Source organism: Nothoprocta perdicaria, unplaced genomic scaffold (genome assembly GCF_003342845.1).
Source record: "Nothoprocta perdicaria isolate Ctin4 unplaced genomic scaffold, notPer1 scaffold_153, whole genome shotgun sequence".
Classification (NCBI taxonomy): domain Eukaryota; kingdom Metazoa; phylum Chordata; class Aves; order Tinamiformes; family Tinamidae; genus Nothoprocta; species Nothoprocta perdicaria.
In genome coordinates, this window is record NW_020454683.1 from 1092444 (window position 1) to 1106879 (window position 14436).

At 37.3% G+C, this 14436-nt stretch overlaps 1 protein-coding gene across 1 annotated transcript in view; it reads left to right on the plus strand.

The window, feature by feature from the left end:
- ARHGAP42 (Rho GTPase activating protein 42) overlaps positions 1 to 14436 on the plus strand; it is a 145932-nt gene that overhangs the window by 77298 nt on the left and 54198 nt on the right. The window contains exon 4 of the mRNA XM_026034963.1: positions 5118 to 5189. Within this exon, the coding sequence (XP_025890748.1) occupies positions 5118 to 5189 (72 nt within the window). The remainder of the gene's footprint in view (positions 1 to 5117; positions 5190 to 14436) is intronic.

A 14436-nucleotide genomic window follows, 5' to 3' on the forward strand; every position in this document is an offset into this window, starting at 1 on the left:
CCCTCAGCACTCTTGGGTGCATCCCATCTGGGCCCATAGATTTTTGAGTGTTCCAATTTGCCTAAGTGAAGTACTATCAAGAACAAAGATATTAATACATAAGTAAAATAGTTTCTCTTTGCACAGATACAAGCTATTGCCTCAAGGCTGATATATTTTATATTTGAGATCGGCGTTTTATATTTGCCTGAAGAGTACCTGTGCGCAGAAGGAGGACATGAAACAAAAGATTCYAACTTAAAGTAAGGAAAATAAAGACAGTCAAGCACTGAAAGAAGTTGCCCCGAGAGGCTGGGCGGTCTCTGTCCTTGGAGGTTTTTAAGCTCCATCTGCCTAGTCAGTGTCTTGAGCAGCCTGGTCTGAGTCTAGTGCTGAGCCTGCTTTGATCAGGAAGGTTGAGAAAGTTAACCTGCCCAGGTCCTTCCTCATCTGAATTACACTGTGTTTCTGTGAAAGCTGGGGAAACAGGAGTAAAGGGGGAAAAAAAAAAAGGGAGCGGGGGGGAAATAGTAGTCAATTTGGACAGAAGGTGAAGTAAGTTTTATTAAAAGAGTTGGKTTTTTTTCTTGCAAAAAAAMCTGTGTTTCATAAATAGCAAACTGAGAGGTGTGATAYGATGTAAGCTCTTACGAGAATTTATTTTGAATTACTTGTGTAAGATTTTCATGTGCAGAATGCACTACTTCAGATTCAAAGTTGACACATTGCTCATACCAAAATATTATATTAATCATTTAAATGTATTTGTATGGAGATGAAAACATAAAAGCAAAAATTGAAACCAGAAAAAATCAAAATGCAGATTTTGCATAAGCAATTTATTTAATACATAATGTGTGATAGAAAACTTATTCCAGAAGTTAAATTTAAGAAAATCTAGAAATATAAAATATCAGTTAGGTTTATAAAAACATTTATGCTTCCCTTTCTAATGTGATATACTAATTAAGACTSAAGAATGTTAGTTGATATTGATTTTTTTCCCGCTGTTCTACTGAGTGAACTTTTAGTAACAATGAAACTTCTTGTGTGTGTGTGTGTGTGATTTGTGAAAAATACAGTTTAATCTGCTTGTTAGTACCTTAATGCAATTTTATAGGCTTCCTTTCCAGCCTTCTGAAAAGAAGGAGAAGGGGCTGGAAAGGTGGAAGAATCTGAAGGAGAAAAGACAATTAAGGTGATTTATCACATAGGCTTGATGTCAGGCTATACTGAAGTGCTGTATTTAGCCAGACTGAAGATGACCCCATAAATTGTCAAAGCTGGCTTATGAAGAGTGTTTTTAAATGTTTTTTCAAGAGTTCTAACTAATTCAGTGTGAGTATGGTGGTACTTATTTGATGATTTTTTATTAATAATGCTGAATAGAGGGAGTTACATATATCAAATTTAGAAGTTCTCTAATTTGGGAAAATCTCTTTCTACTTGGCCTAATAAAACTTTCTAAATGGTCAAACTATCATTTTCCTGTTATGTCTCTACCTGTTAAATGTCTAGGCTGTTAACTGACCCAAAATTGTAACTGCATGGAGGTTTTTKTGTTGTTGTTTCTACTTCTGTTTTTTGTCATCTAAAAGAAGGGTGAGAAATTATCAGAAAGATCACATTATTTGGTTGGGACTCATAGCACTGGGAGATGGAGTATCCACTATCTCTGTTGGGTAAAGAAAGCCTTTAAATCGTTACAGACTTTAATATATATATATAAAGATGTGATCAATTTGAATAAGTTTTTAAGGAAAAATTGATGTTATAAACATGCGTTTCTGAAGTTGCTATTTACGGTTGTTTTGATGGTATTTGCCTGTTTCCTGTGTCTTTGATTTCAACCTCACACAGTTAACTGCATGAGAAAGGGATTATCATCTTGGCAGGATAAAGCTACTCTTACAGCTACACAAAGAAAGTACTGGATTATCCCAAAAATCATATTGCTGTACACATGGTCGTGGGAGGACTGTATTCCTAACTTGAAGGGAAAGAGAAAYTGGCTGTAGGCCAATCTTTTCTACCTAAAAATATGTCCAGAGGACAATACAGAACAATTCAACTAATAAAATTGTCCAAGAATGACAATAAATGAATAAATAGATAAATACATGTGGCGAAATTTCTCTTTGCTGTGCTTTTTGGTTTCAAAAGCAGGCCGAGGTCGGGTGCACAGGAGCCTTTGCRGAGCTGAGCTCTCTGCATTTTGCCCAGGGCTACATATCAGACCTCCGAAGTGCATCTGCCAGGGATGCCAATCTCCCTGACACTTCATTGGCAGGTTCTTCCCAAATCAAATGCCTGTTAGTTATCAAGTTCATAATTTTGTCAGGAAGAGAGGTGCTGCATCTAAGCTGTCTTCAGGAGAAGGGAGAAGTTTTGGGCAAAGGGACAACTTGTAGCTGGTGTGGCTCAGCAGTCCTGCTCAGAGGCAGCAGACGGTCTTGATGAAGTGAGCACCATCTTTTAATTACTCTTGCAATATCCACTGTCCTCCCCCAGTGGCACAGAAGTGAATAATATTGGGCTTCAATCCAGCTGGGCCGCTTACTTCCTAGATTACTCTACAGGATGCCATATGCTTCCTACAAGCATTCCCATTCCCAATGGCAGTAGCAGGATTCTCTTCCAAAATTTTGCAGTCGCTTTGCAGCAGTCAAATAAGACTGGTAGTAGTAGTAAGTGTGTTTCAGACATTTTAAGACTGTCAAGAGGGCAATATATGAAGTGAGGTCTCCTGATTTGGCGTGGAAATTACCTAAATGTGACAGCTTTGAGCAATGTGAAGAGCCACGTTCAGCTCCAAGCAGAGTTAGTCTGGAGATCAGCAATGACCGTTGACATCTGCAGTAACTAATTCAATAATATGAATGGCTTTTAAATGAACAGTGAAGTCTCTGATGTATTATTGCTGTGTGTGGCATGCTTTCAGAAACCGAAATATAGTTGTTAGAATTCAAGTCATTAACAGAAACTTTGTGTGTGAAGAAGGAAAAAAATACGTCGACATTTCTGGGCCCATGACTCCAGCAAACTTTTGTGCTTTCAGTGTATGCCAAAAGCCATCCATGCATGTAAGCTGTCAAAACTTCCAGCTGCTCTTTCCAGATGTACACAGCGCAATTTTGCATGATTTGGAGCACTTAACATTTTTGCAGCCGTATAAACCTTCACCTGCCTTCTTGCAGCCCTTGCGATAGGGATTATCTTTTGTTATGTGCCTGCACGTTGCCTCCTAGAAAGTGTAGGGTCTCATGTTGCTAGACGTTGCCTAACTGTCTTCATCTTTGGGGAGATGCCTACTTGGAAAATAACATGGCCTTGCATTTTATTCCAGTCTAACTGATGACATACATTGAAGGCAATAGAAGCTCAGGGAAGCCACGCTTCTCGTGCTGAAGGCCTGATGTCTGCTTGTAAATGAGGCCTGTTCTGATTGCTGCATCATCAAACCTGTCGAATGCTGCTCTTGCTGCCTTGAGCGTTTTACATTAGCATGTCAGAGAGGATCTTGACCTTCCCTAAATCTGCTGCCCTGCAAAGGGCATTATAGCCTTTCAAATAGCAATGTTGGAAAGCTTTATTGGGGGGGGGGGGGGGGGGGGGGAGGGAACTTGTATTTTACTATTTCTCTTCTATATATGTTCATTGATACAGCCTTTCGGGAAGCTTTTGTGCAATGATACTTATCGTTTATTGTTAAAGGAGAGTTACAAGAGCTATGTTTGTTCCCCTTTGGCTCAGCTGCATGTTAGCTTTGCCCAGTCCACCACGCACGCCAAAGCACAAATGAGGGATGTGATGACTATCGTAAAGACTGGCCTACTGAGGAGCAAAGAAGTTCCTCGTGCAGAAAATCTGGGATTTTGCATATAGTTACTATAATAGAGATTTATAATGTGTTTTATTATGCTTTATCTCTGATATTTTGGCAGCTTTCAGGAAAGATGTATAAAACCTGTGTTTTTGTACTGAATGAGCCATGTGTTAGAAGATGTGGTTCTAGAGTAGGAAGCTGTAGCAAAAATAAAACTGCCTGCAAAAAAACTCCTGTAAAATAGAAAAAATATATTATGAAAAGGTAATGTTAATAGTTATAAATAGCAATTTTTATTATCATGAGTATGATAAAAGTAGAAGAGTAGCAAAATATTTTTTAAAATACTGTAAATTTTAAGTGAAATAATTCATTAAAAAAATGAATATGCCCTCCCAGGAAGGTCACTGTGTAATGATTCTAGTGTGTCATAAGCCTGGGTTTTATGCAAGTTCCTACTTCCTTATTTTCTTGGAAAACAGTATTTAGTTCATTACTCTGTCTGTCCCTGGAAGGCACATGCTTAAGTCATAATAGTTTTTTTGGCATACCGCACAATGGCAAGACCCGTGTTTACTTTCTACTACCCATGTATCTCCAGCCCAAATGACTAGGGACAATTTATTTCTGGTGAATTACCTTCAGAGAGGGGTTTCCAGGTTTGAGTCTACACTAAATAAACAAAGACTATGAGGGGGAAAATGTGATTAATTTGGAATCTTGATTTAGCTAATAGCTGCAGGGTATTTTAAGCTAGCTGAAAAACTAAACCACTGAGGAAATCCAACTTAGTGTATTTTGTACGTTATTCAGTTTTATTTATAGTTCTCTTCCTTACTCTTCGCTGTTCAGTGTAACTAGGTATATGATCCAAGGAGATAGCTGGAATGATTCAGTTGTCACTTTTGTCAACCTCTTCCCTTTTCCAACAGTGCTGTCATTACTGCTGTGCTTGTCTTCTCCGCTCTACCAAAGTATATGCTTGGAAAGTTTCTTTTTTTTTTATGTTCTAGTGTTAAGATAGATGCGTCAAGCAGAAGTAGAATACCAGAAATCCATTTGTGCATAAATTTGCTTTATGATTAGTTACAGTTGTTTTAATTATTCAAGGTAATGGTCCATTAAAGACTAGCAAGCATGTAGTAGTATGCTCTGTATAAGAAGTCATCATTATTTAAGCCCCACTCAAATGTTCTTACCAGAATATTGAACATTAAATTTTTAAATACTGAGAATTGGTGGAGTTACCGTGACTCCAACCTTCTGCAGATGCACTGTATTGAAAAGATGTGCTTTCTGTTTAACTTTGCAGATCCAGAACGCTAATGACGTGCTGATAGCACCACTGGAGAAGTTCCGTAAGGAGCAAATAGGAGCAGCAAAAGTAAGTGGCAGAGAAAAATACTCATTTTCATTCCATCTTTAGTGGACTTCATCGGCGTATGTTGAAAGCTGGACTGAAGGGATGTGCTTTCAGACACAATAGGTATCGTACTCATTGATGTATTAGTAAGTTAGACGGAAATCTTTGCTGCAGAAAACAACAGGATTCAAAAGTGGAGTTGCTTATGTGCATGCGTAGGCTGGAGCTGTTGTTACTGTTGCTCATTCTTACCACTGGAGTTGTGTTTATCTTCTAATGTCTGCATTTACATTACCTTGTATCTTGGGCTAACTCACAACCTCAAAGAGGTTCAGACATCTTCTTTGAGAACTGTGGCCCTGCAGTACCTCCTATATAAAGACCTTCAGAATTTGTTGTGCTTTGGGCATGTGCTCTTTTCCCCTAACTTTTCTCTCCCAGTGCAGCAGTTGTTACCTTTATATTGCCCAGAGATTTGTCCACGATAGAAGATCTTCAATTGGTAATTTAAGCTAGTTTCTTTAGTGTTAAGTTTTAAATCCATGTTATAGGAACAGCACGGATTATCCAGATCAAGAATCAGTAATCAGCCCAGGGAATCATTTGCCTTGAGGAAAAATAAATGAGTTTCTAGTCTAGAAGAGCTATCTTCAGTTTGATCCTGCTGTCTCAGGTGGACACCAGTGTCTACTTTGATCACAGTCTCCCAGAGATGCATAAAACCTATAGTAGCCGGGGGTATGCTTAATAACAGTTCCTTCTGTCTACATAAACATGATAGTTTTGAGGCATTTCACTCTTTGTATTAGCACTTGTCATAAAATTTTCAGGGAMATCTCTGTACGTAGGGTTAAATGAGGGGAAAAAATCCACTTTTGATTTACACATAAGACACTTGTCCCATACTCAGCCAACCTCAGAGGAGAAACAGAGAGGTTAGAGACTGAAGGCTTATACTTCTTCTACTGCTGCTGTGAATGTTTAGCAAACAGATGAGACTGCTTCTGCACAGGGACTAAATGAAACGTGAGAAGAATTTTTACTGAGAACTTGAGGTCAGATTTCTGTGAAAAGGATGTTCTTTTGCTGAGTATGTTTCTGTGTACAACTGCATTCTTTTCTCGTCCCACCCCTATGCTGCTGTTAGATGCACAAGTGGGAGTTTGTTTTTGACTAGGCTGCTGAAATCAGAATTTAATCCCAGCATAAAGGTTTTTTTTAATTTCCAGTAGTTTTTTAATTGTATCATTGAGCTCTTTGTGTTACAGTTTCATTTTTTTCCTATAGCTTCAGGAACACCCTGTTCAAAATCTAACATGCTGTGAGGTTTTCTTGATATGTTGGGGAGAAGAGAGAGTTCAGAAGAATTACAGCAGAGTTTAACGACATGCTCAGATCCCATTTCAATATGTCAATCAGGCATCAAAATGTCAGATTTTTGTGATCTGGTTGAAGATAGCTCCTTCATTTTTGGATGAGCAAGTACTGAGCATTAATGATAGAGTGCAAGAGAACAGATAGAAAATTCTCACGTCAGTGTAGTACAAATATTAGTGTATCTTTTCTGTATCCCTTCCAGATAAAAATAGGGACTTTTCTCCATTTAATTACAATTTAATTAAATAATGATCATTTTGAGTTATGTGTGTCCATCCAGCAATCTGGGATAGARCTTCTACTTGTCAACACTTATTCTCATGCTTACTGCAATTTATGTGGATTTATGTGGATGGTATGTGGATTTTGGGCAGCCTAGGATACTAGCTTGACACACTGATTGGACTTTGGAATACTCATTTTTGTACTGTTTTAATCTGCACATGGGAATGTTTTGGAGGGAAAAAATGCATTAGCTAGTTGTGTTATTTATGTGCATAATACGAATCAATATTAGCTTGGTACTGTTGCCAGACTTTGGTATAGGGATGCATATGAGAGCAAACCCTTAAAAAAATATTTGCTGGACATTGGTTATGGTTATGTTTAATGGTTATGTTTAATATAGAGAAGGAGAATACTRTATTTCATATTCAAGAGTACATAAAATTTAGATAAAACATATGATTACTGAGAGAAATAAAAGAGAGAAATATGGAGGACAAAGTATTATTCTGTTGACACCATGAAGCTACACTTCAAATGCAAGTACAGCATAAACCCAGAGTGCAAAGTTCAAGGGTTTTTTAGAATGCCACAAAATCAATTATCTGCATGTATTTAAAAAACCTAACGATACCCAGTGAATTTAAGAAACAGGCTCCATAAAACATCAGTGTTTGTAATCAAACCAGCAGTATGCAAATCTACATCACTTACTTTTCTTGATTTATATTACTTGTTCTTCTGTTTTTATTGCGCATATTTCTGCTCTTCCTTTTCTGTGCACACTTGGTTTAAATAAAACTTGAGTTGTCTCCAGAGACTACACAAACCCTGCTCTGCGCCAGGGAGCCTGTTGATTTACTCCATCTGAGTTTAAAAAAAATGACCTCTGCAATTACTGTACAAATCCTAGGAAAAGCGCAGTGAGCTAACTGGGAAAAGATTCCAGGCACGAAGCAGTTTCCCTTATTTGGTAAATGTGGCTTGCAAGTCCCCAGCTGGTAACTTTGGTGAGATCATTCTGATGTGTTATATGCAATAAAGCCAAACTTTCATGCCGCTTTCTATCCACTGAGTTACAGCGTTTAGCAATATTTGTCCCAGTGTCCATTGACCTTTAGTGCAACTCAGATCAGATCAAAGAAAACAGAAGCAATTTTGTTTGTAAGACTTAAAAGAAGGGGCTGGTTTCCTTCTTTGTATTCCATCTGTTTGTTTCATAGCATTATTTATTTTGGCCTGGAGAATTATTTTTTAATATTATTTATTTTTATTCATTCATTCATAGCTGTGAGTTCCTTTCTGCTTGGGAAACAAACTGATGTTCACTGCTGGGATTAATTTTCTAGCATCCTTGTTCACATCTATCCTCGCTCAGTCAACTCGTGCGAGAATTAGACCGTGCTCTCGATGTGTCTCATTATTATTGTTACTGTGCAGAGGACTGGGGAGCATAAAGCAAAATACATTTCAAAGTCAGAAGAGAGCTTTGAATATGAACCCAAGTGCAGTTAGAAATGGAGAGTTTTGTGAATTGTTTCCCATGGGATCCAATCCAGTTCCAGCAATTGTTGTAAATTCTTTAGCAGATAAAAACTAATGACCTAKTTAATATTACTTCAGGAAGCAAAGTTGTGTGTTCTTCCTTACAAAAGCATCTGTTACTCGAGGTTTGTGGACTGAAACAGAYGAAATCCATGTCCACTGGTTTGGGAGTCCTTAGGAAGTCAGTCAGAACGTCAGCGGTGAGGGGGCTGAGGGGAGCAGGGAGACAGGACGGGCCGTTCAGTGTACAGCGTGTGGCTGATGGCCAAAATGCAGCCCAGGTTTCMAAAAACGTGTAATTCCAGAGTTACCTTTACCTGTTTTGATAAGATAACTGATTCTATAGGCAAGGAAGTGGGTCGACCCTATCTCTGCTTCAGAAAGGCCTCTAAGGCACACGACATGAGACATTGAGATGTGGTTGAGGTGGATATTAGTCGAGGTCACCGCAGTGTCAAAGGAGCTGGTTAACTGGGAGTGGGTTTGGTGACGGGGAGCCTGTGAACTACCGTGAAAGAGAAGGGAGTGAGTTACAAAATTCTGTCTTCCTCCAGACTTGGAACGTATATTTGCTCATACACAAAATGAAGTTGTCTGACACATAGYCACGATAACAGTAATGTTGGCCTCATTCTGCACTTCATTACATTTTAAGGATTCTATTAACACCATTATATTTATTCACGTGTTCAGTATTAATTCCACATATGAATCTTTCCAAGATGAGGTTGTTATTACTGATGCCTGTATAAACACATTTAGGTCCAAGGTGCTAGTCCAAGATTATTTTTGTCTGATCAATAATTCATAATACATTGTCTAATCTGATAGTTAAATTAATATTGACAGGTCCAAGACCTGAAAAATTAGAAGGCTAATCAGATGAAAAAAACTCATAATGRTAAATCGTAAATGGGAAAAATGCAACAGCTCCTAGAAAACTTGAAAATTCAAAAACTTTGGGATTTTGAGATAGTTTGCTGATCTTTATTAAAAGTATTTTGAAAGTGTAGAAGATAATTCTTGTAATAAGATATGGCTAGCACTGCTTCTTACATCRTTCATTCATGAAAATATTTAGAGATATTCAAAAATTGTGGTAAAGAGACCAGTGGGCACATCATTTTTTCAGGTAGTCCTATTTTCTTTTGCAGAATGTCRAACTACAGAGCTGAGAGGTATCCCTGGCTAAGTAGCTCTACCCAGAGGCTTTTTGAAGTGATTAGTGCACTTGAGATGTCTCCTGTCATTTCTGCAAGGGCAGCAAAATTATTTTATTATATCAGCTTCCTTCATTTCAACAACTATTTCATTCAATGTCAGGAAAGTTTTAAAAAGATTTTTTTAGAAAAAAAAAAGAAAATGAAAATCTGTAAAACTTGTTTCCCTTCTAATATTTCACTTCTAATATACTATTTTTCATTTTTTTTAAGAGCAAGAATTCAGATCTCACAATAAAATATTGTGCTCACAATGATTTAAAAAAATCTGAGTTCAATTCATTAGCTACAGATATATGTTAGTAAATTGGTTGCAAGAAGATAAGCAATCAAATTAAGGCTTTTCCTTTCTGGTGCATCAAAGCTTTTGTCATTTTAAATAGAAATAGAARTTCACTGCATCACCATCGATTTCCCTTCTCACTTAATTTTTCTGTTAGTTCCGACRTTTTTGAAGGGATCTGGGAATAAGCAAACAAACACTTTCCTACCATTTTAGCAGTTTTGTTTTCAGCAAAGCAAATTCATCTCAAGTGTGTAGTGGGTGATGGTAGCTGGAAAGTTAGCAAATCTGTAGGATACCAAAGCACAGGCATCATTGTTGAATCTTGGTATAGATATGGGAGCACCAAGAACTGCATAGAATCATAGAATGCTTAAGGTTGGAAGGGACCTCTAGAGGTCATCTAGTCTAACCCCCCTGCATCTGTCTACCAAATGAACCACTCTCTTAATTTCTGGATATTTTAGGCTCTGGTAGCCACTACAGAGCCATTTGTCCCTCTTGAACTTCCCAAGAAGAGGTTTTTTGGAATGGTTGTTTTAATGAGAAAATCTTCCCGCCGCAAGAAGTAAATGTAGAACAGTGGGTTTGAACAGYGCTGCTGAGCAGGCACGGCTTTTCACCCCAAAGCGATAGTTTGTGTTGCTTTATCAGTGTTGTAAGAACGACTCTGAAAATAGATGCTGTTAAAACAAAATCATTTCTGACATTAACCCCAGACTGTTTCCTTTTCTTCTTCTGTAAACAGCACAGTTTCCAGTTTTGTGTATTAATCTGGAAACTTTCTCATAACATGCCTCAAGCTCTTCCTCAGATAACAGTTACTCTCGTGTTGTGCTGACATAGCAAGTGGCATGGGAAAGCAAGTAACACTAAGCTAGACCCACAGCTAGTTTAGTGCATCAAGACCATTGCTTGGCATGGATGGAAGAGACCCCAGAGGCTGGTTTTTCTTTCTAAAGAAAAGAAATTGCTAATCAATAAGGAGATCTTTTTGTCTTCTATATTCAAAAGAAAGGAAGTCTTYCCCCTGTACTTGTCCCTCACTTTGCCTCAGGAATGCTGTGTCCAGTGCTGGGCTCCCAAGTACCGCAGAGACATGGAGCTACTGGAGCGAGTCCAGTGCAGGACTGCAAAGATGATCAGGGGCCTGGAGCAGCTCCCGCRTGGAGAAAGGCTGAGAGAGCTGGGCCTGTTCAGCCTGGAGAAGAGAAGATTGAGAGGGAAACTTATCAATGTGTACAAATGTCTTCAGTGAGGATGTCAAGAGGATGGGGCCAGACTATTTTCAATGGTAGCCAGCAACAGGGCTGTCAACAGGCACAAGCTGAAACACAGGAAGTTCCACCTGAATTTGAAGAAAAACTTCTTAACCATGAGAGGTTGTAGAGTCTCCATCCTTGGAGACTTCTGAATATCTTCTACATGTCTGTTCAGAAGCAGTGTGGACAGGGTCCTGGGCAGGCTGCTCTAGGTGTCCGTGCTAGAGCAGGGATGTTGGACTGGATCATCTCCCAAGGTCCCTTCCTATCTCAGCCATTCAGTGGAGCCTGTGGCATTATAAGTTAGTCTTTCAGAATTAGCATGTTTGATTAACTTTTATATTCTTATAGTCTTTAGTGCAAAAAGGAAAGAAGCCAGTTATTAGGTAGTTATTAATTATGATCCCAAGTTTCATAGTATTTATTGTTGCCACTTTCCTTGTATGTGTGAAGATTAGCATGCCCAAAATCTGAAGTGGTTCCTTTCCTTGTAGCACATATGTACTGATTTGGGATTGGGCTCTATCTTTTGTTGTCATTTATTTTCTGCTTAGCATGTTTTCGAATGAATGTTTACATTGCTTAGGAACCAAAAAGTTTATTGCACATGATTTTCTGGTGAAAACTACAGAGTTAGAGCTTCTTTTTGAATTCTTGAAAAGTACAGCTAACTTTTTTTGTTTAAGGGCACTAACTTTTTATTAGGAACAAGAGGCCCTCTTGGTAATATGATAAACCATTTTCAGCTTCAGAAAACAATCTTAAATCTGCTTAGGAAAGCAGTTAAATAGACAGTTTCTACCATTCTAGGGAACTGCTTCATATAACTTGAGCAGCAATATGTTGACTAATATCCTAAGAAAGAAATCCCACCAAAAATCCCTCATATTTGGTAGTCAGTAAAGACAATAAAAATGGATTACATGTGTAGACTTACYATCCCTGCTGTTTGGGCAGTGATTTAGCAGATTCCCAGACATGTAGCATCTACTCCTGGAATCTGCAAGTGCCAGATAGACTCAAGACAACTCTGCAGCTTAAGCAAGTGGAGTCTGGTGTATTCTGCTCTGCGACCTGCCAGTGTTGGCCGGTTTGTGTGTCTTTACACAGCAGTGCTGGGAACTTTTGCTGTTTTTTTCCATTTCAAGAGAGGGCTTTTTAGACAGAAGCAAATGACATCCTACAAAAACAATGTTAAATGCTGATATTTGTTCATGGAATAGGAACTCCTTTTTGCATTTAGAAGCCTTTAGATCTGTTAGAAATAGTGACTTTTTTTTTGTCTCCACAGATAAGTACATTCTGTCTGCACATATCTCATGTYATTAAATAGGAAAGTATTAGCAAATGACTGTGGGGTTCTCTTCCAGGAAACTCTTTTAAAACTACCTGCTATTTCAGTCTGTTAAGACATTACAAAGTACAAAGAAAATGTGCTTCAGAATGCTATAAACCTGAAGTTAAATTGTGTTTTACACAGGGCTGAACTCCATCCTAAACACAGATTATTCTAGGACTCTTTAAGGCATACTTTTATGCAACTTGTATCCGATTTGTGGTTATCCTTTAAACTGCCCATTTTTAATATCTATCTTATAGTTTTAACACTGCTAAACAAAATCTGTGTTTCCCATTTATTGATTTATCACTCTTCACAGTTTCAGTATGTTCTTTTTATGATAATTATTTGTATTTTATGTGCCCTATTTTTTCTGGGTATTCATAGCTTGCATATAGTTATTCTTTTTCAGTGTAAAATTAATTTAAAAATTTATAGTTGTCAAGTCACTCAGATGGTTAACATGATGCCTTCAGCTTCAATTTGGAGATGTTTTCATGAGCAGATATGAGTAACATAAAGTTAAAATTTATAGCAGTATAGTCCTTTTTATAATGAGCAGCAGTCTTTTCTTTATTGACTACAAAATTGCTCTGTTCAACTTCCTATAATTTACTAACAGTACATAAAGGAATCCCTTTAACCTCATAGCTTTTGTACAGTCTCGGAGAAACCATATAGCCTCATGGGGCATTAAATACTGACTGGAAGGAGGAATAGGAGGGAAAAAAATCTTTCTCTCTTTGCTTTTGAAAATCTCTCTTGGCCTCGTCTTGAACTGTAAGCATTCAAATAGCAAATGAAAATCTCTTTCAGAAAGAAATCCTACTGTCCAGACGTCTGTCAAAATGCGATGTGTTGTCTCAGATGCCTGTCATAATTCAGATTTTATTAAAAACAACTCCATAAAGCCCTCACCTCCATAAGTGTTTTGAGGAAAACCTTCCAAACATGCCCATTAAGACAACATAAATTGGAAGACATGAATTTACTTCCCAGTAGAATGAAGTCCATAGCATCTAAATTCAGTTTTTCCTGACCTGACAGTCCTGAAGACTGAATTCATTTTCTGTTCTACAAGTCTCCTTTTCCCAAAACACACAACTCCAAACAAAATAACAAAATTGTAGAAATACTTGTTGAATTGTTGTATGCAAAGCAAAGAAAATGGTTTTGAAAAATACATGAAGCCTAAAATTCCAGCAATGAATGAACTCCAGTGTGCTATTATATATATAATTTTGCAATTTGTGTCAAAGAGAAGCAAAAGAAATATCACTTCACAAGCTCAGCAGAGCTCACCATTGATTTCAGCTTCTTTCATTGACTAATGTGTCTGACTTAATCTGTATTCTTGTCTTACTCTGGTGTATTCCTATGCCAATGAAGCCATGATTTACAATTTCTACATCTCAGCTTGAGTTTGTGAGAAAAATAAGTACTAATTTTGGGCGGGGAAAAAAAAGGAATTATCATGACTGTGTTTCACAATAGTCACTTGTTTCCTAATTAAGGGATTCCCAATTAAATCTTTCTCCAAATAGTTTCTTTGCAATGTTTTCTTGCTTTGTTTCCTTTCTCGATTCATTGCTTTTCAAAGTTACCTCTTACACAGCATTTATTTTATGGTTACACAAATATATTTTTATTAAAAATTAATCTAAACTGAATATCCAGGGTCATTTGTTAACACAAAGAAGATTTGTGCATTAATGTTTAAATATGACTTCAGGGAGAAAGAAAGTAAAAATATTTGATTTAGGGACAAATTTTGCCAATATATTCAGATACATAAGTATAGCACCAGAAGTCACTGGAACTAGAAAAAAATTGGAAAGCAAAGGAAGGACACCAAAGGCTTTGCAGTGAAATATAACAAGTACAAATTTATATACTAAATAAAAATAGATTTATATACTAATATTTTATATGTATAGTATATATACTAATAAATTTATATACTAATAAAAATAATATGCTGGACATGGAAAGTTGTGGCAAATTTAATGAAAAATAA